The 23,807-nt window shown below is 36.8% G+C and overlaps 1 protein-coding gene across 3 annotated transcripts in view; it reads right to left on the bottom strand.

The window, feature by feature from the left end:
- Positions 1-23,807, bottom strand: part of ABCB7 (ATP binding cassette subfamily B member 7) — a 158,626-nt gene that overhangs the window by 35,754 nt on the left and 99,065 nt on the right. For 2 of the 3 annotated variants that reach the window (NM_001192783.2, NM_001368945.1), the window contains exons 3-4: positions 22,779-22,865; positions 9,589-9,708 (exon numbers count right to left, since the gene is read on the bottom strand). In NM_001192783.2, the coding sequence (NP_001179712.2) occupies positions 9,589-9,708; positions 22,779-22,865 (207 nt within the window). The remainder of the gene's footprint in view (positions 1-9,588; positions 9,709-22,778; positions 22,866-23,807) is intronic. The other variant, XM_010821824.4, reaches the window with a different exon arrangement.

Genomic DNA, 23,807 nt, shown 5'->3' with positions numbered 1-23,807 from the left:
ATGAGATTCAGTCTAATAGTACCCCAAATGCCCAGGTTTCCATTAAAAAATCACTCATCATCCCAAGAATGCCTAAGATAGCAACTTGAATAAGAAAATACAATGGACAGAAATATTAGAACTACCTGACTAGAATTTCAGAGTAGCTATCATAAAAGTACTTCAAAGAACATTTATAAACATGCTTAAATCAACAAAAATAGAATGCCTCAGCAAATAGAGATAAAAGAAGCAAATGAAAAAATCTGAAACTGAAAAATATAACAAGTAAAAAAGCCTGAATGGATGGGATCCATGGCAGAATGAAGAGGACAAAGGAAAGAAAATGTAAACTTAAAGATAGAACAATAGAAATTACTGAATATGAACAACAGAGAGAAAATAGACTTAAAAAAAAAAACAAAAACAGTAAACAAGACACAGAAGCCTAAGGGACCATAAGAAAAGATCTAGCATTCCTTTTCAGAGTGCCAGAAGAATAAGAGAAAAAGTGTGAAACTAGAAAATGTATTCAAATAAACAAAAACTCCTCTAATTTGGCAAAGACAAACCTAAGAATTCAAGAAGCTGAGCAACCATAAATAGGGATATATCCAAAGAAATCCACACTTAGACATATCAAAATTAAACTTCTGAAAGTTAAAGACAAAAAAACTACTAAAAGAGCTAGACACAAATAATACATTAAGTACAAGAGAAAAACAATTTGAAGACAGAAGATTTCCAGGGAGGCTAGCAGGAAGTAGCATTTTTCAAGTGGTAAAAGAACTGTCAACCAAAATCCTATCACCACAAATTAGCCTTCAGAAATGAAGGGAACAGCAACACCTTCTCAGAGTAAAGAAAACTAATAAGAATTAATTAACAGCAGACCTGTTCTAAAAGAAAAGCTAAAGGAAATTCTTCATATTCAGGGTAATGCTAATTGAAGCAGTATGAATCCCAGAACATTAGGACTGAAGGAAAAGTAACAGAAATGGTAAATATCTAAGCAAATATAGTAGCATATTCTTAAGTTCTATAAAATACATTTGATGGTTTAGAGCAAAAATTAAAACACTGACTAATGGGGTTTTCAATGTATGCAGATGTAACACATAAAATGATTTGTAAACATAAAGGGGGTCTTAGAGGGTGGTAAGGGTTTTACATTTCACTTGAAGTGATAATGTACTGATTCTGAGTAGACCGTGAAAAGTATATTATAATTCCTAAAGCAACTACTAAAAACTTATACAAAGAGATAGAGCAAAAGGCACAAGAGATAAAATGGGATAGTAAAACCTGTTCAAATAATGCAAAATATGGTAGGAAAGGTGAAACAAAGCAACAAAATAAAAAGACAACTAGCAGGAAACAAATAATAAAATAGAAGACCACTATTTTCAATAGCTAGGACATGGAAGGAACCTAGTTGTTCATCAACAGATGAATGGATAAAGAAGTCATTGAACATATATGCAATGGAATATTACTCAGCCATAAAAAGGAACACATTTGAGTCAGTCCTAATGAGGTGGATGAACCTAGAGCCTATTTTACAGAGTGAAGTAATTCAGTAAGAGAAAAACAAATATCGTGTATTAATGCATATATATGGAATCTAGAAAAATGGTACTGATGAACCTATTTGCAGGGGAGTAACAGACATGCAGACATAAGAGAACAGATTTGTGGACACTGGGGGAAGGAGAGGGTGAGACAAATAGAGAGAGCAACATTGAAACATATGCATTACCACATGAAAAACAGATAGCTGGAGGGAATTCCCTGTTCCCAAGGAAGCAGTTCAAATCTGGTGCTCTGACTACTTGTGGGGCGGGGCAGGGGGGGTGGTGGCAGGTGGAGGGAGAATGGAGTGGGATGTGGGAGGGAGGGTTAAGAGGAAGGGGAAATATGTACACCTATGGTTCATTCATGTTGATATATGGCAGTAACCAACATAATATTATAAAGCAATTATTCTCCAATTAAAAATAAATAAATTAAGATATACAAACTCAACTCAGGTCAGCTCTCAAAAATAAAATGGTAGCCTGAACTCCAAATACATCAGTAATTACCAAGACAATTATCATTATAATGAGCAATATAAATAAACAATTATTAATGTATCAATAAACAAGCAATGAACAACTGGAAACCAACATTTTTAAAAATTTACAACACCCCTTCCCACAAAAACAAATCCTTAAGTATAAACCCAGGGTTTCTCATCCTTCACTACTAACATTTAGATAATTTTTCTTATAGGAGGGGTTGTTCTGTGTACTTCAGGATGTTTAGTGTCTAACCTCTACTGATCACAAGCTAGTAGCACTCCCCAGCACTGTGCAAATGTGACCAATAAAAGAGGCGGGAATACCAGACCACCTGACCTGCTTCTTGAGAAATCTGTATGCAGGTCAGGAAGCAACAGTTAGAACTAGACATGGAACAACAGACTGGTTCCAAATAGGAAAAGGAGTACGTCAAGACTGTATATTGTCACCCTGCTTATTTAACTTCTATGCAGAGTACAACATGAGAAATGCTGGACTGGAGGAAACACAAGCTGGAATCAAGATTGCCGGGAGAAATATCAATAACCTCAGATATGCAGATGACACCACCCTTATGGTAGAAAGTGAAGAGGAACTAAAAAGCCTCTTGATGACAGTGAAAGTGGAGAGTGAAGAAGTTGGCTTAAAGCTCAACATTCAGAAAACGAAGATCATGGCATCCAGTCCCATCACTTCATGGGAAATAGATGGGTAAACAGTGGAAACAGTGTCAGACTTTATTTTGGGGGGGCTCCAAAATCACTGCAGATGGTGACTGCAGCCATGAAATTAAAAGGCGCTTACTCCTTGGAAGGAAAGTTATGACCAACCTAGACAGCATATTGAAAAGCAGAGACATTACTTTGCCAACAAAGGTCCATCTAGTCAAGGCTATGGTTTTTCCTGTGGTCATGTATGGATGTGAGAGTTGGACTGTGAAGAAGGCTGAGCACCGAAGAATTGATGCTTTTGAACTGTGGTGTTGGAGAAGACTGTTGAGAGTCCCTTGGACTGCAAGGAGATCCAACCTGTCCATTCTGAAGGAGATCAGCCCTGGGATTTCTTTGGAAGGGATGATGCTAAAGCTGAAACTCCAGTACTCTGGCCACCTCATGCGAAGAGTTGACTCATTGGAAAAGACTCTGATGCTGGGAGGGATTGGGGGCAGGAGGAGAAGGGGACGACAGAGGATGAGATGGCTAGATGGCATCACTGACTCGATGGACGTGAGTCTGGGTGAATTCCGGGAGTTGGTGATGCACAGGGAGGCCTGGCGTGCTGCGATTCATGGGGTCGCAATGAGTCAGACACGACTGAGCGACTGAACTGAACTGAACTGAACTGAAAGTGTTAAAGTGTCAGTTGCTTAGTTGTGTCCAACTCTTTGTGACCCATGGACTGTAGCCTGCCAGGCTCCTCTGTTCATGGAATTCTCTAGGCAAAAACACTGTTGTGGGTTGCCATTCCCTTCTCCAGGGATCTTCCAGACCCAGGGATTGAACCTGGGTCTCCTGCACTGCAGGCAGATTCTTTATTGTCTGAGCTACCAGGGAAGCCCTAGATACTGCCAAATGTCCCCTGAAGGGCAAAATCACCCCTAATTGGGAACCACTGATCTAATCAAATATGTACAGTATCTATATGCTGAAAGCTATAAATACATATGAAATAAATTACAGACGATCTAAATAAATGGGGAGACATACTGTGTTCATCAACTGTAAGAATCAACATAGTAAGGGGCATCAATTTTCCCTAAATTGGTCTAGAGATTTATTAAAAATCCATTTAAGAGTCCCATCCAGCTTGTTTGTAGCAATGATTGAAGAAAAGAAACTAGAAAAGCCAAAATAATTTTGGAAAAAAAATCAGAAGAACCATACTATCTCTCTTTAAGACGTACTATAAAACTACAATATGGAAGGCATTGTGATGTTGATGAATGGAGAGACACATAGATCAAAGAAACAATTCAGAAAATGATGACATCCAACTATCTATCTGAGAAAGAATAGTGGCTCCCTAAATATTTCCATGTACTAATATCCAGAACCTAGAAGATGATACCTTACATGGTAAAATGGACTTTGCAGATGTGATTAAAGAATATGAGCTGGGGAGAGTATTCTGGATTATCTAGGTGGGCCACATATAATCAAAAAGGTCCTTATAAGTGGGAAGTAGGAGGGCCAAAATGAAGAAAAAAATGATATGACTATAGAATCCAACAGTTAAGAGTCAAGAAGACTGAAGTTGCTGTTAGCTTTAAGATGGAGGAAGGGGCCTCAAGCCAAACGATCAGGTGACTTCTAGAAGCTGGAAGTGAAAGTGAACGTTGTTCAGTTGTGTCCGACTCTGGGACCCAATGGACTATACAGTTCATGGAATTCTCCAGGCCAGAATACTGGAGCGGGTAGCCTTTCCCTTCTCCAGGGGATCTTCCCAACTCAAGGATCAAAACTGGGTCTCCCACACTGCAGTGGATTCTTTACCAGCTGAGCCCTAAGGGAAGCCCCAAGAATACTCGAGTGGGTAGCCTATTCCTTCTCCAGCAGATCTTCCCAACCCAGGAATTGAATGGGGGTCTTTTGCATTGCAGGCGGATTCTTTACCAATTGAGCTATCAGAGAAGCCCAGAAGCTGTAAAAGGCAAGGAAACTGATCCTCTCTCAAGAGACTCTAGAGGGAGCACAATCCCGCTAAATGCCTTTATTTTGATCCAGTGAAATCTAATTTTGGACTCCTGACCTTTAGAAACATAAGACAATAAATTCGTGTTGTCTAAGTACTAAATTTTTGAAAAGTTGTTATAGCAGCAATAGGAAACAAAGAAAATTCAATGGGGAGAAGAGAGCCTTCATGTAGGAACAACCAGACAAAACCATGAAACTTCACTTAAATGCAAAATAATAATTGATGCAAAATGGAGCACAGATCTAAATGTAAATATAACTTTTAGATGAAAACACAGGGGAAAATCTTAATGACCTTAAGTTAGGCAAATAGTTCTTAGACATGACAACCAAAACATAATCCATAAAGAAAAAAATGATGAACTGAAATCTATTAAAATTTAAAACATTTATTCTATAGAAGATACTATTAAGGGAACTGAAAAACAAGCTATACACTGGGAGAAAATATTTGCAAATTATATATCTGAGAAAGGTCTCATACAGAATATATAAATAACTCACTAAACTCAACAGTAGAAACAACAGTCCAAATAAAAAATGGACAAAACATTTGTACAGACACTTCATCAAAGTGGACATGGATGGCAACAAAGCACAAGCAAAGATATTCAACATCATTAGCCATTAGAGAAATGTATATTAAAGCCACAAGAAAGCACTATGCCTGATGATACCAAGGGTAGTACTAGGTTTGTGCAAACGTAATCACAGTTTTAGACCATGAACTTTATAAATCATTATAACTAGGCTCAAATACATCTTTATTAATCAAAATAAGAACCATTACAATCAATACATTTTTGCCAATGAGAAATTAGTTTCTTCATTCTTATATCATAAAAATCTGTGCTTCAGGATTCAACAAACTTTTTGGAAAGTATTTTCTGTGCCTGCTGGTTGTGGAATCATTTTCCCTGCAAAAATGGTGTCAAAATACTTGAAGAAGTAGTAATCAGTTGATGAGAGGTCAGGTGAATATGATGGACAAGGCATAACTTTGTAACCAAATTCATTCAACCTTTGAGGCACTGGTTGTGCAACATACAGTCAGTCTTCTCCTTTGTCATGGAGAAGACTTGGGCTCTTTCTGTTGACCAATGCTGGCTGCAGGCATTGCAGTTTTTGGTGCATCTCACTGATTTTGCTGAGCATATTTCTCAGATGTAATAGTTTTGTCAGGATTCAGAAAGCCGTAGTGGATCAGACTAGCAGAAGAACACCAAACAGTGATCATGACCTCATTTTGGTGCAAGTTTGGCATTGGGAAATGCTTTGGAGCTGCTTCTTGGTTCAACCGCTGAGCTGGTTATCATCAGTTGTCATATAAAATCCACTTTTCATCACGTGTCATAGTCTGATCAAGATATGGTTCATTGTTGTTACACAGAATAACAGAAGACGACACTGCAAAATGACAACTTTTTTTTGATTTTCTGGTTACCTCATGAGGCATCCACTTATTGAGCTTTCTCACCTCTCTAATTTGCTTCAAATGCCAAACGACTGCAGAATGGTCGACACTGAGTTCTTCAGCAACTTTTCATGTAGTTGTAAGAAGATCAGCTTTAATGACTGCTCTCAACTGGCCATTGTTAATTTTCAATGGCCGGCCACTATGCTCCTCATCTTCAAGGCTCTTGTTTCCTTTGCAAAAACTTTTTGAACCACCACTGCACTGTACCTTCATTTGGTGTTCGTGGGCCAAAACCAGTGTTGATGTTTTGAGCTCTCTGCTGCTTTACAACTCATTTTGAACTTGAATAAGAAAATCACTTGAATTTGACTTTTGTCTAACATCATTTCCAGAGTTAAAAGTAAATATAAAATAAACAGGAAGTGATATGTTATCGGAAGAGAAGACTCTACACATGGACATCACCAGATGGTCAACACCGAAATCAGATTGATTATGTTCTTTGCAGCCAAAGATGAAGAAGCTCTATACAGTCAGCAAAAACAAGACCAGGAGCTGACTGTGGCTCAGATCATGAACTCGTTATTGCCAAATTCAGACTTAAACTGAAAAAAGTGGGGAAAACCACAAGACCATTCAGGAATGACCTAAATCAAATCCCTTATGAGTATACAGTGGAAGTGCGAAATAGATTTAAGGGACTAGATCTGACAGACAGAGTGCCTGATGAACTATGGACGGAGGTTCCTGACATTGTACAGGAGACAGGGGTCAGGATCATCCCCAAGAAAAAGAAATGCAAAAAAGCAAGATGGCTGTCTGGGAAGGCCTTACAAATAACTGTGAAAAGAAGAGAAGAGATAAGAAAGTCTTCCTCAGCAATCGATGCAAAGAAATAGAGGAAAACAACAGAATGGGAAAGACTAGAGATCTCTTCAAGAAAATTAGAGATACCAAGGGAACATTTCATGCAAAGATGAGCTCGATAAAGGACAGAAATGGTATGAACCTAATGGAAGCAGAAGATATTAAGAAGATGTGGCAAGAATACACAGAAGGACTGTACAAAAAAGATCTTCATGACCCAGATAATCACGATGGTGTGATCACCCACCTAGAGCCAGACATCCTGGAACGTGAAGTCAAATGGGCCTTAGGAAGCATCACTATGAACAAAGCTAGTGGAGGTGATGGAATTCCAGTTGAGCTATTTCAAATCCTGAAAGATCATGCTGTGAAAGTGCTGCACTCAATATGCCAGCAAATTTGGAAAACTCAGCAGTGGCCACAGGACTGGAAAAGGTCAGTTTTCATTCCAATCCCAAAGAAAGGCAATGCCAAAGAATGCTCTCACTACCGCACAAACTGCACTCATCTCACACGCTAGTAAAGTAATGCTCAAAATTCTCCAAGCCAGGCTTCAGCAATACATGAACCATGAACTTCCAGATGTTCAAGCTGGTTTTAGAAAAGGCAGAAGAACCAGAGATCAAATTGCCAACATCCACTGGATCATGGAAAAAGCAAGAGTTCCAGAAAAACATCTATTTCTGCTTTATTGACTATGCCAAAGCCTTTGACTGTGTGGATCATAAGAAACTGTGGAAAATTCTGAAAGAGATGGGAATACCAGACCACCTGACCTGCCTCTTGAGAAACCTATATGCAGGCCAGGAAGCAACAGTTAGAACTGGACATGGAACAACAGACTGGTTCCACATAGGAAAAGGAGTACGTCAAGGCTGTATATTGTCACCCTGCATGTTTAACTTCTATGCAGAGTACATAATGAGAAATGCTGGCCTGGAAGAAGCACAAGCTGGAATCAAGATTGCCAGGAGAAATATCAATAACCTCGGATATGTAGATGACACCACCCTTATGGCAGAAAGTGAAGACGAACTAAAAAGCCTCTAGATGAAAGTGAAAGAGGAGAGTGAAAAAGTTGGCTTAAAGCTCAACATTAAGAAAACTAAGATTGTGGCATCTGGTCCCATCACTTCATAGGAAACAGATGGGGAAACAGTGGAAACAGTGTCAGACTTTATTTTGGGGGGGCTCCAAAATGACTGCAGATGGTGACTGCAGCCATGAAATTAAGACACTTGCTCCTTGGAGGAAAAGCTATGAGAAACCTAGACAGCATATTAAACAGCAGAGACATTACTTTGCTGACATAGGTCCATCTAGTCAAAGCTATGGTATTTCCAGTAGTCATGTATGGTTGTGAGAGTTGAACCATAAAGAGGGCCAAAGAACTGATGCTTTTGAACTACTGTGCTGGAGAAGACTTGGATTCCATGGACTGCAAGGTAATCAAACCAGTCTATCCTAAATGAAACCAACCTTGAATACTCATTGAAAGGACTGATGCTGAAGCTCCAATACTTTGACCACCTACTGTGAAGAGCTGACTCATTAGAAAAGACCCTGAAATTGGAAAAGATTGAAGGCAGGAGGAGAAGGGGACCACAGAGGATGAGATGGTTGGATGGGATCACCGACTCAGTGGACATGAGTTTGAGCAAAACTCTGGGAGATAGCGAAGGACATGGAAGCCTGGCATGCTGCAGTCTTGGGGATGTAAAGAGTCAGACACGAAACAGAGACTGAACAACAAATGACTATTATTGTACCTAAAGATAACAGACTTCACTGAGTTTAAAATCTGAATTAATTGAAAAGAGTTCTTCTTAAAAACCCAGTCATTATCCTAACTTGATTCTAACTTTGCCTTATTAAAATGTTTTACTGCACAGTGATGAACTGAGGTGGCTTGCTATTGTTCATTCGCTAAGTCGTGTCCAACTCTTTGCGACCGCATGGACTGTAGCACGCCAGGGTTCCCTGTCCTTCACCATCTCATGGAGCTTGCTCAAAGTTATGTCCATTGATTGGGTGATGCCATGCAACCATCTCATCCTCTGTTTTCCCCTTCTCCTCCTGCCCTCAATCATTCCTTGCATCAAGGTCTTGTACCAAAGTTTTCCTATTTTTCTTTCCTTCCCCCCCTTCATGTCACAGTGCTGTTTATCACTTATGACTATCAATGTACCTAAAATGTCTTCATCCTCTTTTCAATTTACTAGGAACTGAGAACTAAGCTTACCAGAAATATGTATCAATAAGAGCCAAAGGACTCTGATGAGCTTCTTTTATAGTTTATTTTGCTTTGTTACATCCAATGATCCTGCATCTTACACTGGTTTCAGGAGTGAATTCCATTAAGATGAGGCTGTTATAAGTCTGATCCATAGATAAATCAAACATTATCATATAATTTTCTGCTGACTGCACAGAAGAGTTACATAAATTAGGGTCCTAAACATTGAAAATACTACTCCAAAAGTGGCTTATATCAGCCTGAGTTTCATTATTAGAAAATGTCATGATATTTCATAGCTATAGCAATAAACGAAATTCTTCTTATTCTTACCTTTGCTCCACCTAAAAATCCCAAGGAAATGGCAACTCTAGCTCGTAGATCTGGTCTGTCTTTGGGCCATACGTAAGAGAGCATTGCTTTTATGATTTTCCGAGTATCAACATCTTTTAACTGTTGGAAGAGAGAACACAGCAGAGAGTATAACATGTCATTCAAATATAAGTATAGTTTAGTAATGTAGGATTATATAAATATTTGAAGAAAATACAAAAAACATTACAAATATAACTTTTATTCTGAATCTAAGGTCAATATCCTTTAAACTGAAACTAATTCAATAGATTTGAAAAAGCTACTTATTTCTCTTTGTTTCTTACTTTAAGCTATAGCCATCCTCATATTGCCAGAAAGTTATTCGTGTACTGTACATTTATTTCTTATCTACTAAGCTATCAAAATATTATATAAAATTTTAGAAACATTTCTATATTTTCATCTTCATGGTCAAAACTTTAGGTATACACACACATACATACATACACATACACACTATATGTTTATATAAAATATTTTGGAACCCTAAATCCAAACTCATGATAGAGCAGAGTTACAGTGTTTAGTAAAGTACGAGTCTTGGGATTGACTATATAAAACAGAAGTTGGGTTAGGGTTATTTAAAAATTTCAACAAAACCATATTTTTCCAATCATACTTAATCTGACTTAAACCTACTGTACATTTTTCTTTTTCCCAAGTTCCCAAGGCAATGTTCCCATTAATAAATCTTTTTATTTTAGTTTCAGCATTTGGAAACAGAATATTAAGAATCAAAAGCACACTTTTCAAAGCCAAAATAAGATCAGTGTGTGTGTATACACACATACACACTCTCTCAAACTACTATTTTAGTTGGTGAAATAATCCCCATTTTAAAACTTGAGGTATCTACTCAATTTCTCGAAAACATATTAAAAAAGAAAAATAAGTTAATGCTCATTGTTGGTGAAAGTGTATGGAAATAGGTACTCTAATAACTGTTAATGGGAGAGTGCACTGTAATAATCTTTCCACAAAGTAATTTGATATCTGCCATTAAGCTTTGAAAATAATTCTGCCCTTTATGTCAAGAATTCTGGGAACTTAATGCTTTAAAAAAATATATGAATATTCTCCAAGATGAATCAATCTTACTTCCTGAAAATCTCTTGAATTTGTCTAGTTCTATTTCCACCACAAACGTAATCTATCACCATTTCTCACACAAACCACTGCAACAATCTCCTAATTGATCTCCTCCCATCCACTCTGCTCCTTGTCCAATTAGTTCAGCCTGCAAAGAAATATTCTCAGTTTAAAACTTTTCAATGGTATCCTATCACTCTTAGGATTAAGATCAAAGTCCATAAGATGGCTTTGGCCTGGCCCCTAGCAACCTCTTTAGTCATATCTTATACAACTGATTTCAGTGTTCATGCCACATTATACCTTTCTTTCAGCTCCCAAAATAGACTATAATCTGGCCTGCCATGGGGCCTTTGCACAATACCTTTCACTCTGTCTACAATAATCTCTTTCTCTCTCTCTGTAATACCAACTCACCCTCAACTCCTTCCAACTAGTGAAAACTGCCAGCTCATGCAGCACTTCCTCAATGAGGTCTTCTTCCTTAATCCCAGTCAGGATCCTTGGCTCTATTCTCTCACAAAACAGTATTCCTTTTCTTTCAGAGAATCCATTTCAGTTATAAACTACATATATAGCAATGTGATTACCTGATTAACTGCTCTCCTGCGAGAATGTAAATTCCACATGAGTAGTAACTTTGTGCTTTGTGCTCACTGTTGTTGTTGTTCAGTCGTTCAGTTGTGTCTGACTTTTTGTGACCCCATGGACCACAGCACACCAGGCTTCCCTGTCCTTCACTATCTCCCAGAGTTTGCTCAAACTCGTGTCCATTGACTTGATGATGCCACCCAACCATCTCATCATCTGTCACCCTCTTCTCCTCCTGCTCAGTGTTGTAACTCAATACTATATACAATGGCTGACACACAGTAGGCAGTCAGTGAATATTTATTGAATAAAGACATGAAAATTTAGCTAAAAGGATGTTTATTTCCATGCTGCTTTGATAGGGAAAAAACTGGGTTTAAACTAAACAATCACAATGGGGAATTATGTAAATAAGTCACAGTGAATGCATACAGCAAAATATAGCCATTCAGAAATATATACAGTGACACAGAAACGTGTTAAGTGAAAAAACCAGAGTACGAAATGTATTTTCAGAGGACAAAATGTTATATGTGTATGAGTTTTACACATGCATACAAGTGGGTCTGGAAAGCAATACCCTTAAAGTGTTAACATTAGTAGCTTGAGTAGATGGAATCATTGATGATTTTTTTATATTCTTTTTGCTTTCTTGTTTTCTGTAGATCACATACAATAAGAAGAAAATGTAATTCATTTTGAGAGGGAAGAGTTAGATAATTTCAAGTAGATCTGCACAGCAAAGAATCAAGGGAAACTGTCAACATAAACCCAGGACAACATATTATACAGGGCAGTTTTTATATTATAGTTATTTTATCCAAGGCTCAGTATACTATTTTTCTAGTCTATTTTATTCAGTTTATGGAGTAAATAGTAAAAGAAACAAAACTGTCCATATTTATTGAAAACAAGATTACCTTCTTGAGCTGGTTTAAATAAACTGGATTACAAAGACAGGAAATGCTGAGAGTATAATTCTTAATGCTTTATTTTATACACACATATAATCACACATATGAGCTTTCATAACTGGTAGGGTATTTTAAAAAATGGAATAAGGCTGTAATTTCAAAATTCATGTTTCAAATTGAACTATTACTAAATAAAAATAATTTAATGTTTTATAACACAACCTGGACATTTCAACCACTCTCCCATTTCACAAGTTTCATCTGTCGTATTTTTCTTGCTGGAATAATGGAAAAAAGGCCTTGTTTCCATATATATTTAGAAACACTCTTTCCTGTCAAAAACCTTCTACAACACATCTCAAAATTTCTTCAATAAGGACACAGAGAAGTTATGGCTAAGAGCAAGAAAATTATCCTAGTTGGCTTAATAGTGCATAAAATGTCACCACTTCATTCAACAAAATGGGTTCTGAAGTTGTGTAATCATGCATTATGAGTCCATTAGGCTGTAAGTACACGCCTTTCAGTTGCAGTGTAGATAATCAACTACAAAGTTTGGAAAATAATGTCTTTTTTTAAGGACAGGCCAATTCAAACAGCCATTTCAGAGGCTGAGGCACATTTTTAAAGTATTTTAAACCAACTTATTACTGCTGCACAAGAGTAAAATAAAACTGAAGGCCTTAATATAGATCCTGAAATACACCACCTTTCAAAATTACCACAGTTAATTCATACTGGACACCCAACAGTAATCTTGAAAGACAAAAGATTATCTAAGCTAAAAAAAGATTAGTCACAGCTTAGAGACCGAATCAGATATAATCTTCACATCAACTAATCTTTTCACTTCAGACTGAGCAACACAAATAACATATACACCATTTTAAGATCACATTATTAAAGAAATGTGAAAAAGGTAGGAAATGGTCAAGAATGACAAGAAATTGAATTATCTGAAAACACACCATCTGAGGTGTAATTATAGCATGAGGGAAAAACTCCAATTTTCTTAAGAAAAGAAAATTCTTTCTCAGGGTAAAAATTCCTGAAGTAATCAACGTAGTTTTTCTTTAAGCCTTGTTTACACATAAACAGAAAATATGAAATTTTATGAAATTCTTTACCTTTTCTGTTTATAATTTTCACAATAAATACAATTTAAAAGTCATTTAAAAGACATAACCATGATAACTACATATCAGACAACAAAAGTTCTCTAAAATGAACGCTAAAGAAATATCATTAAAAAGGCCTGTAAAAGTAGCAGTCAATCTGCTTTCTTACCCTGCTAATATATGCAATGTGGCCTTCCTGCCATAGCTAGATAGCCTCAAATTCAAAACACGAACCCGATATTTTAAGTCCCATTAAACTAGAAAACTACTACTATATTAGTATGAGGAATAAAAGTTTTTAGAAAGGTCTCAACTATATACTCGGAGAAGGCAATGGCAACCCACTGCAGTACTCTTGCCTGGAAAATCCCATGGGTGGAGGAGCTTGGTAGGCTACAGTCCATGAGGTCACGAAGAGTCAGATACGACTGAGCGACTTCACTTTCACTTTTCACTTTCACTTTTCACTTTCATGCATTGGAGAAGGAAATGGCAACCCACTCCAATGTTCTTGCCTGGAGAATCCCAGGGACGGGGGACCCTGATGGGCTGCCGTCTATGGGGTAGCACAGAGTCAGACACGACTGAAGTGACTTAGCAGCAGCAGCAGCAACTATATACTGGAATTAGCTAGCTATAATAGAGGGAAACAATTAGATTCAGAATAAAACCACAAGAGTAACTAAAGAAGGAATTCAAACTGGCTCACTAAGATCTTTGAATGGTTAACAAAATTGTACCTATTTTTTTCCCCTAGAAAGCATTTTTGGAAGAAACGGTTTGGAGACATCAAAAAGCTGTCAAAGAAGAGATGAAAGTACGTGAAAACAAGTTAGACAAAAAGAAAACAGCAGGTGTCAGAGAAAGAAGTTTAATTAATAATAGAAACAATGTCCATAAATATTTAACTAATGAATTAACTGTTCTTAAACACATGAGGACAAGTTCTAAGAGGAAGACCTAACTGTATTCAATTTATCAACATACAGTTATCTTTAATATCTGAAAATTTTGAATACCTAAATGCTTGATTTATTAAGTTATCACAACTTTGCACAGATTTATAAATATTTACTTATTTGGTATTAATATATAGTTTAATAAGCTTCATGTGGCTGAGCAGATAAGAAAAATAATAAAAGGAATATCTACTTGTACAGAGGGAGCTGAAACTGCAATCATAGCACGGTAAGCCAAAACAAACATGAACATAACATCAGAAGCACCTGACCCAATAGGGTATAACTGGAAAGCCACAAATTGTACTGCTTATATGCAGCAGTGCTCAATTCAACAGGATGACCTGAGGGAAAGATACAGTTGCTCATAGTCATAAGTGTTGTAAGTGAATGTTCATGTGTGAAAGTCGCTCAGTCATGTCCAACTCTTTGCTACCCCATGGACTACACAGTCCATGGAAATGTCCAGGCCAGAATACTGGAATGGGTAGCCTTTCCCTTCTCTAGGGAATCTTCCCAACCCAGGGATCAAACCCAGGTCTCCTGCAATGTAGGCAGATTGTTTACCAGCTGAGCCACAAAGGAAGCCCAAGAATACTCCAGTGAGTAGACTATCCCTTCTCTAGCAGATCTTCCTGGCCCAGGAACTGAACCGGGGTCTCCTGCATTGCAGGTGGATTCTTTACCAACTGAGCTATCAGGGAAGCTCTTGTAAGTGAATACCTACAGCTAACAATCATGTAGACAGGACACAAAAAGGACAATTAAAAAAAAATTAAAACACACCTGGAGTAGCTCCCCTGGAAGAATTTTCAGATATTAAAGATAACTGTATATTGATATATTGAATACATTTTGCTTCTTAAGTCATTAACTTCTTATTTCTCACCAGATAAGGCTGTCCAGCACTGAAGCAAGAGCATTTTTTTTCTACCAAAAGTCCATTCATTTAAAGGGAGTGGAGCAATCTGGTCTTTGATAGGAAAATGAAAGAGTAAGAAAAGAGAAAATGATTTGTTGATAAAGACAGCAGAATCACTTTTTCTTCAGCTGATGAATTTATATACGAATTCTAGTTTTAGAGACATTCCTAAATTTCAATAGCAAGAAATATTCTTACAGAATCAAGGGCATTTGTTTAGAAGGAAACTAGTTAGGGTAAAACTTATGGAAAGGAAGAAAAATATACCAAAAAATTCTGGATGCTATTTGTTTTGTATAAATGTGAGTCATAGGCTGGATGTTTTCTCCATAAAAACTAATTAAGCAGAGAATTTGGAAATGCCCACAATTTTAAGGATAAGCAAACTGTCCAAAGAACTCTTTTCAATCCAAGCTAAAGATAACTAACTGCAATTAAAGGAATAATTTTAACCACTACTTCAATAATCTCAGGGATAACAGTAGCTTGATAAAAGCCAGGCAAAAGATAAGAAACTTGAGTAGATATTTCACAGAAAAAAACTAGAAAGTACATGGAAAACTTTCCCCACATTATTGGAAATATAAGTATAATGAATTTATGGGTGGAGGAGGAAGATATATTAATTGTCAGGAAAAGCTTTGCATTAATGTTACTTTCTCTACACCTTAAGGTTTGTTTTCTAGGCTCTGTTGGTCTGAAGCTGCAATGAAGAACTTATCTGGCAGTGAAAAGGCCCCAGGGAAAAAATGGCTTATTCTATGAGATGGAGTGGTACCCAAGTCAATTTAATAGTTATAATTAAAAAAAAAAACTATGAAGTTGAATTATATTCTCAATGGCCAGTCAGTGAAAACTCTATCCCAAAAGGAGGTCAATTTGAGAAATCAAATAAAGATCACAAGGCTGCTTGATGATGGATGTTATCAGAGCTGCAAAAAGCCTCTCCATGTCATCCAGGTATTCCTGTACACTGGTCTGTGTGTCAACTCATTTTAACAAGTTTGAGAGCTTACTATTCCAGTCTCTCCCCAATCTTCAATTTTTTAATATCCTAAGTTGCTATTTCACTTGATTATACCAATATTTATATCAAAGCCTGTGACTGCTCTAGTAAATGCTCATCTCTCTTTTAATACTACTAGCTTCTGACAGTATTTAATCAATGAAGATATATTTATACTTAAAAATGAGATAATGCTTTCACTGTCAGGGATAAGAGTAGCTTGATAAAAAGCTAGGTCAAAAGATAAGAAAAAGCTGAGCAGATATCAAATGGAAAAATTTACAAAGTAGCTAGAAGACTTTTCCCACATTATTAGGGATAAAATGTCAAGGAAAATCTGGGAAGTAGCCCTTATATTAAGTTCTGCATTATTCACTTATTTATTCAGTTCAGTTTAGTAGCTCAGTTGTGTCTGACCTTTGCGACCCCATGAACTGCAGCATGCCAGGCCTCACTGTCCATCAGCAACTTCCGGAGTCCATCCAAACTCATGTCCATTGAGTTGGTGATGCCATTCAACCATCTCAACTTCTGTCATCAGGGTCTTTTCAAATGAGTCAGCTCTTTGCATGAGGTGGCCAAAGTATTGGAGTTTCAGCTTCAACATCAGTCCTTCCAATGAACACCCAGGTCTGATCTCCTTTAGGATGGACTGGATGGATCTCCTTGCAGTCCAAGGGACTCGCAAAAGTCTTCTCCAACAACACAATTCAAAAGCATCAATTCTTTGGTGCTCAGCTTTATTTATAGTTCAACTCTCACATCCATACATGACCACTGGAAAAACCATAGCCTGGAATAGATGGACCTTTGCTGGCAAAGTAATGTCTCTGATTTTTAATATGCTGTCTAGGTTGGTCATGACTTTCCTTCCAGGGAGTAAGCGTCTTTTATATTCATGGCTGCAGTCACCATCTGCAGTGATTTTGGAGCTCCCAAAAATAAAGTCAGCCACTGTTTCCCCATCTATTTGCCATGAAGTAATGGGACCAGATGCCATGATCTTAGTTTTCTGAATGTTGAGTTTTAAGCCAACTTTTTCACTCTCCTCTTTCACTTTCATCAAAAGGCTCTTTAGTTCTTCTTCACTTTCTGCCATAAGGGTGATATCATTTGCATATCTGAGGTTATTGATATTTCTCCCGGCAATCTTGATTCCAGCTTGTACTTCTTCCAGCCCAGTGTTTCTCAAGATATACTTTGCATATAAGTTAAATAAGCAGGGTGACAATATACAGCTTGACATACTCCTTTTCCTATTTGGAACCAGTTTGTTGTTCCATGTCTAGTTCTAACTGTTGCTTCCTGACCTGCATACAGGTTTCTCAAGAGGCAGGTCAGGTGGTCTGGTATTCCCATCTCCTTCAGAATTTTCCACAGTTTCTTGTGATCTGCACAGTCAAAGGCTTTGGGATAGTCATTAAAACAGAAATAAGATGATTTTATGGAACTCTGTTGCTTTTTCAATGATCCAGCAGATGTTGGCAATTTGATCACTGGTTCCTCTGCCTTTTCTAAAATCAGCTTGAACATCTGGAAGTTCACAGTTCACATATTGCTGAAGCCTGACTTGGAGAATTTTGAGCATTACTTTACTAGCATGTGAGATGAGTGCAACTGTATGGTAGTTTGAGCATTATTTGGCATTGCTTTTGTTTGGGATTGGAATGAAAACTGACCTTTTCCAGTTCTGTGGCCACTGCTGAGTTTTCCAAATTTGCTGGCATATTGAGTGCAGCACTTCCACAGCATTATCTTTTAGGATTTGAAATAGCTCAACTGGCATTCCATCACCTCCACTAGCTTTGTTTGTAGTGATGCTTCCTAAGGTCCACTTGACTTCACATTCCAGGATATCTGGCTCTAGGTGAGTATTCACACCATCATGATTATCTGGTGTCAGGTGCCGTGTTAGGCATTACTGACAAAATGGAGGCATGGTCCCAACCCCCTCTCTGTCCCACAGGCACAGACCCGGGATGAAGGAGTTAGGCCTTGTGATTCTGACTTTTTTTTTTCCTCTCCTCGGCTGAGTTGACTGAAAAGGAGTATTAAGGTGCTTATTGTTCTTGAGAGGAGCATGAGAAGGCACAAAGCCTTCTGCAGCTGTGCTCAGAGAATAATTCATAAAGTTAATCATTGACATTTGTTCAAGGACTTTTGCAAAAGAGTGTTCCAAGAGGAGCACATAAGCCACAGCTTGAGGCCATGGAAAGGTTCTGAAGCCTATTTGTGAGGAAAATATTTATGGCAAAGGAGTTTACTGAATTTAGGGCTTAGAAATAATTAAAATAGTTAGAAGTTAAAGATTTAAGGAATGTTGTAATGTTAGCATATTTTACTATAGTGTATAGAGGTTAGGAATTTTAGAGATACTAATAGCTAGAAGCCTTTTTAAGATATAGTGAGCTCAGGATGTTAGGGGCAAACAGGATTTAGAAAGATAAGAAATAAAGTGAGGAATGTAGCATGAGTTACAATGTAATCACAAGTTAACTATAGGACACATAAGAAGTAGATAATAGATGGTAAAGCTGATTCCGAGAGAATCACTGAAGCAGGAACTCTGTTTGAAGGGCAACAATGATTTATGGAGATAATAAATCTGGGTGAGGGGGAACTGAAAATGTCAAACATCTGACCTAATGCTTTTGTAAAAGTATAAAAGAAAATCTTAAACTTGAAATAAATGTGCAGTCCAAGAAAATTGAGAGGCTGCATTGTTACTTGCTGACACCGTCCCTCCCTTCAGGTTGAATCCCTGGCTGCTGGAGCTGGACTCTGGCAATCTGGGTTGTGAAGATCTTTTTTGTACAGTTCTTCTGTGTATTCTTGACACCTCTTCTCATACCACTTCTGTCCTTTATTGAGCCCAACTTTGCATGAAATGTTCCCTTGGTATCTCTAATTTTCTTGAAGAGATCTCTAGTCTTTCCCATTCTGTTGTTTGCCTCTATTTCTTTGCATTGATCGCTAAGAAAGGCTTTCTTATCTCTCCTTGCTATTCTTTGGAACTCTGCATTCACATGGGTATATCTTTCCTTTTCTCCTTTGCTTTTTGCTTCTCTTCTTTTTTAAGGCCTCCTCAGACAGCCATTTTGCTTTTCTGCATTTCTTTTTCTTGAGGATGCATTTATTAGTACAGGATTATCTTTCTGGAGTAGAAATGGCAACCCACTCCAGTATTCTTGCCTGGAGAATCCCATGGACAGAAGAGCCTGGCAGGCTATAGTCCACAGGGTCGCAAAGAGTCGTACATGACTGAGCATGAATGCACAGGATTATAAAAATAAATGTACTAATAGATGCTTCTTTATCTAAATATACTAGTATCTAGTATATATCTAAATATACTAATTTAGATACCTAAATTAGTATGGTGGTTTAGTTGCTAAGTCATGTCCAACTCTTGTGACCCCATGGACTGTAGCTCGCCAGGCTCCTCTGTCCATGGGATTTTCCAGGCAAGAATACTGGAGTGGATTGCCATTTCCTTCTCCAGGGGATCTTCCTGACTCAGGAACTGAACCCAGGTCTCCTGCATTGCAGGCAGATTCTTTATTGACTAAGCTATGAGGGAAGCCCCTAAATTAGTATAGGATTATCTAAATATACTAATAATCTAAATACTATCTAAATATACTAATTATCTAAATATACTAATAAGATTATCTAAATATACTAATAGATGCCTCTTTAAAAGAGGGGCATAAAAAAGTTTAAATGCAGAGGTAAAGTCCCAAAAATCCTTTAAAAATTTGAAGATTCTATTATAAAACAAGCAATTCTTTAATTCATCTATTTAAAAAAGAGGAGCTTCCAAATAGTGAAACTGCCACTCTTTTTTCACAACCCCTTTACTATAGCCACAATGGGTAAACAAATGATTTAAATGCCTTCTGAGCAGAATTATTAATGCTTATTAAAAGTTTGGAACATACAAGTACAAATGCACAGAAAGTAAAGTGATAAAAATTTCAGTTGGTTATAAGGTAAAATCTATAATTTGTAGAGTGATAAAATTTCTATATGGTACTTTAGATATTCTGCCATCTAAACTCTTAAGTTTCTGGGGACTTCCCTGGTGGTTCAGTGGTTAAGAATCCATCTGCCAATGCAGGGGATACAGGTTCAATCCCTGGTTCCACATGCTATGGCGTAACTGAGCCCGTGTGCAACAACTACTGAAGCCCTCACACCCTACAGCCCATGCTCCGCAACAAGAGAAGCCATTGCAATGAGAAGCCTATGCACCACAACTAGAGAGTAGCCACCACTTGTTGGAACCAGAGAAAGCCAGCAAGCAGCAACAAAGGGCCCATGCACCACAATGAAGACTCAGCACAGACAAAAATAAATACATAATAAATTAAAAAATAAACTGTTGAGTTTCTCAATAGCAGGGACTATGTCTTTTTCATTATTGTATCTCCAGTTACTTAACATAGTTATGCACAAGGCAGGTATTCAATAATACATACATCTAAAATGAATGAATAATAGTAGAGTATAGGACTTATAATAATCTCACATTGTAGTAACAGCAGGTAATATTTACTGAACATTTCCTGTGACAGGCACTATTCAAGAGCTTTGAATAGTGTGAATCATCCAAATTCCCTTTGCTGTGTTTATCATCCCCATTTTAAAGATGAAGAAACTGATACATACAGAGATTAAGTAACTTGCTCAAAGTCTTTCCAGTAGGAAGTGATGGAGCCAAGATTCAAATCTAGGCAGTCAGTCTCTCCAGCTCAGGCTGTTAAGTAAAACTCCATACTACCTCTTCTGACATGAGTTTGAACACGGTCTGGGAGATAGTGAAGGACAGTGGAGCCTGGCGAGCTGCAGTCTATGGGGTTGCAGAGTCAGACACAACCTAGTGACTGATCAACAATAATAACACTGCCTCTTTTCTGGTGTGACTTCATGCTTTATTGTTCTCTGATTACTTTTAGCTAATGAGGCTGAAGTAACACAAAGAGGGCAGGGAACAAAGGAAAAAGAGACCAAATATAAAGATTTACAATGAGTTTTGCTTTGCTTTTACTTTCTTGGAGAATAAAGAATCTATCTTGAAGTCTACATTGCTTGAGTCTAAGAGACATGACTTTTCCTGCATTATTATAGATAATGCTTATATATATATAGATATATATATAGATATATATAGATAGATAGATAATGCTTTTCCTGCATTATTCAACATATTTTTGATATGTTTAGAGCATTACTTATAAACTATCCTTAAGAGGCCTTGCTGACAATCTTGAAAGCTGACAGACTGATGCAAACAATATGGTGTCATGCCATATCCATATATCAATAATATATATTAAACAAATTTCAGTATTTATTTTATTTTTTAAAATTCTAAATGGCATTGAAACATGTATAATATCATATGTGAAACGAATCGCCAGTCCACGTTCAATGCATGATACAGGATGCTCAGGGCTGGTGCACTGGGATGACTGGGATGACCCAGAGGGATAATATGGGGAGGGAGGTGGGAGGGGGTTCAGGATGGGGAACACGTGTACACCCGTGGTGGATTCATGTTGATGTATGGCAAAACCAATACAATTAGCCTCCAATTAAATAAATTTATATTAAAAAAAAATGACAATCAGGACAAATGTTAATATGCAAAAATGGGAAAGAAACATGAATGTGATGTGTTTTAAATTCTGTGAGAGAAGCTACATGGGGGATTAAAGAAACAGGGAGAAAAGCACCAGAAAGGTTTACTTACCAATCACCTCCCACCAATAAAATACTAAAATTTATTTACTTCTCTGAAATTTAGAGAGCGTTTTTACATAAAATTTGTTCACTTGCCACTAACCCTGAAAATATCATTTCTGCTTAAGAGATACCATGTATATACTGGTTGGGTCAAGTTAGAGAAGAAAATAAAGGCAAACTTAGAGAAAGAAGGTCAGACGGAGAATTGTATAACAGTATTCCAATGACAGTTCCACTCACTTAGAAAAAGTGTAGTGCACTTTCAATCTTTTGATTTCAGTGAACTTACTGTTTAATCTTGTCTGTATAATGATAATGATAAAGAACATGGATAATTAAATAAATGGATGGTGTAAATGGAGTATTTTCCATGAAGCTAGGGGAAATTCTAGAATCTTTCTAAACCAAGAATATAGAAGGGAAAATGTTATCATTAACACACACACACACACAACTTGTAAGAGCTAAACATAATTTATCTCATAAGGATAGATGATAATAACATATAACCTCAACAAATACTACTTAAAATAAAGACTAAAATGTTTAGTTTGGTAACTAACTTTTTTATTTTTTAGTCAATCATGACATTTTTTGTCTTAAGCCTGAGAAAAACTCATCTACATAACCATATGGTTTTATATTAGAAAATCTGCAGTTACATGAGTCAATCAAAATATTCTGGAACATAATAATTATATATATATATATATATATATATATATATATGTATATGTATATGATTATAGCTATCTTCCAATCAGCTATAAGAATTTTAAGGTACTTGTTATTGTCTCTTACCCCTTCTTTTGGGTCTGTGTGGAGTCCTCCTCCTGCATGACCATGCCAACATGTCCTCTTTTCTATCAGTGGCCATGCCTGGAGAGCCTAGTTGAAGATAATACCAAGCCATCCATTAGCTATTAAAGAATCTCAGATCTTTAAAAATTTGACTTAGGCAGTCTAATCTGATGAATGTCCCCCCAAAAAATTCAGAGGCGTAGCTTTGAGCCTAGCATAGCTAAGTAAAATACCTTCATAATAAGCTTACAGATACACTTACACAAAGAATATTGAGATATAACAAATTACTCATACAGAAGTTACTTTCTCTAGTTTTTGAAATTAATATTTAAAAGATTTAACTTGTAATGTACTTCTATTTGATTTATACCAGCTTTCTTATTATCATTTGCTACTAAGTACTGTGTAATCCTTAACTCTTATCACTGGCAAGTATATAATAAAGTTAATTAACTGTATCCCACGTGCTTTCCATGTGTATAACATTTTTGCTTTATAATTCAATATAGTTGATTCTTTATAACTCATTTTTATTATTCTGACTTGCATATATATATATATATATATATATATATAGAAACAAAGTATCTTTAACCACATCACAGTCTATCTTATGTTACAGTAATTTGTATAAATCTTTTGTTTTTACTCCTACGTGGTAAATTTCTTAAGACTATGGACATTCTCTCATATCCTTGTATCTCCTATGGCCCATACCACCATACCACGCATCTGTGTCTTGCAGATGTGCTTGTTGAATTAGTTTATAAAACAAACCTATCTACAAATTTCTCAACTAGTCTTGAAAATATCCAAACATCTTACCTTTTATAATTTTTTAAAAAGCCCTAGATTACTTATCAGTCTAAAAAAATTTTTAATCATTTGGAAAATATACAATAGTTGAAAAGATAGTAAAGATTAAACTTTTTAAAATTTTAGGCTTGCTAATTTGAAAGTGTTTCCTCAAAAAATACTTAATGAAGTACACAGATATAATAATGCTTCTTCAGTAGCCATAATAAT

Source organism: Bos taurus, chromosome X (genome assembly GCF_002263795.3).
Source record: "Bos taurus isolate L1 Dominette 01449 registration number 42190680 breed Hereford chromosome X, ARS-UCD2.0, whole genome shotgun sequence".
Classification (NCBI taxonomy): domain Eukaryota; kingdom Metazoa; phylum Chordata; class Mammalia; order Artiodactyla; family Bovidae; genus Bos; species Bos taurus.
Note: the sequence above shows the minus strand (reverse complement) of the source record. Positions and strands in the feature narration are given on the sequence as shown.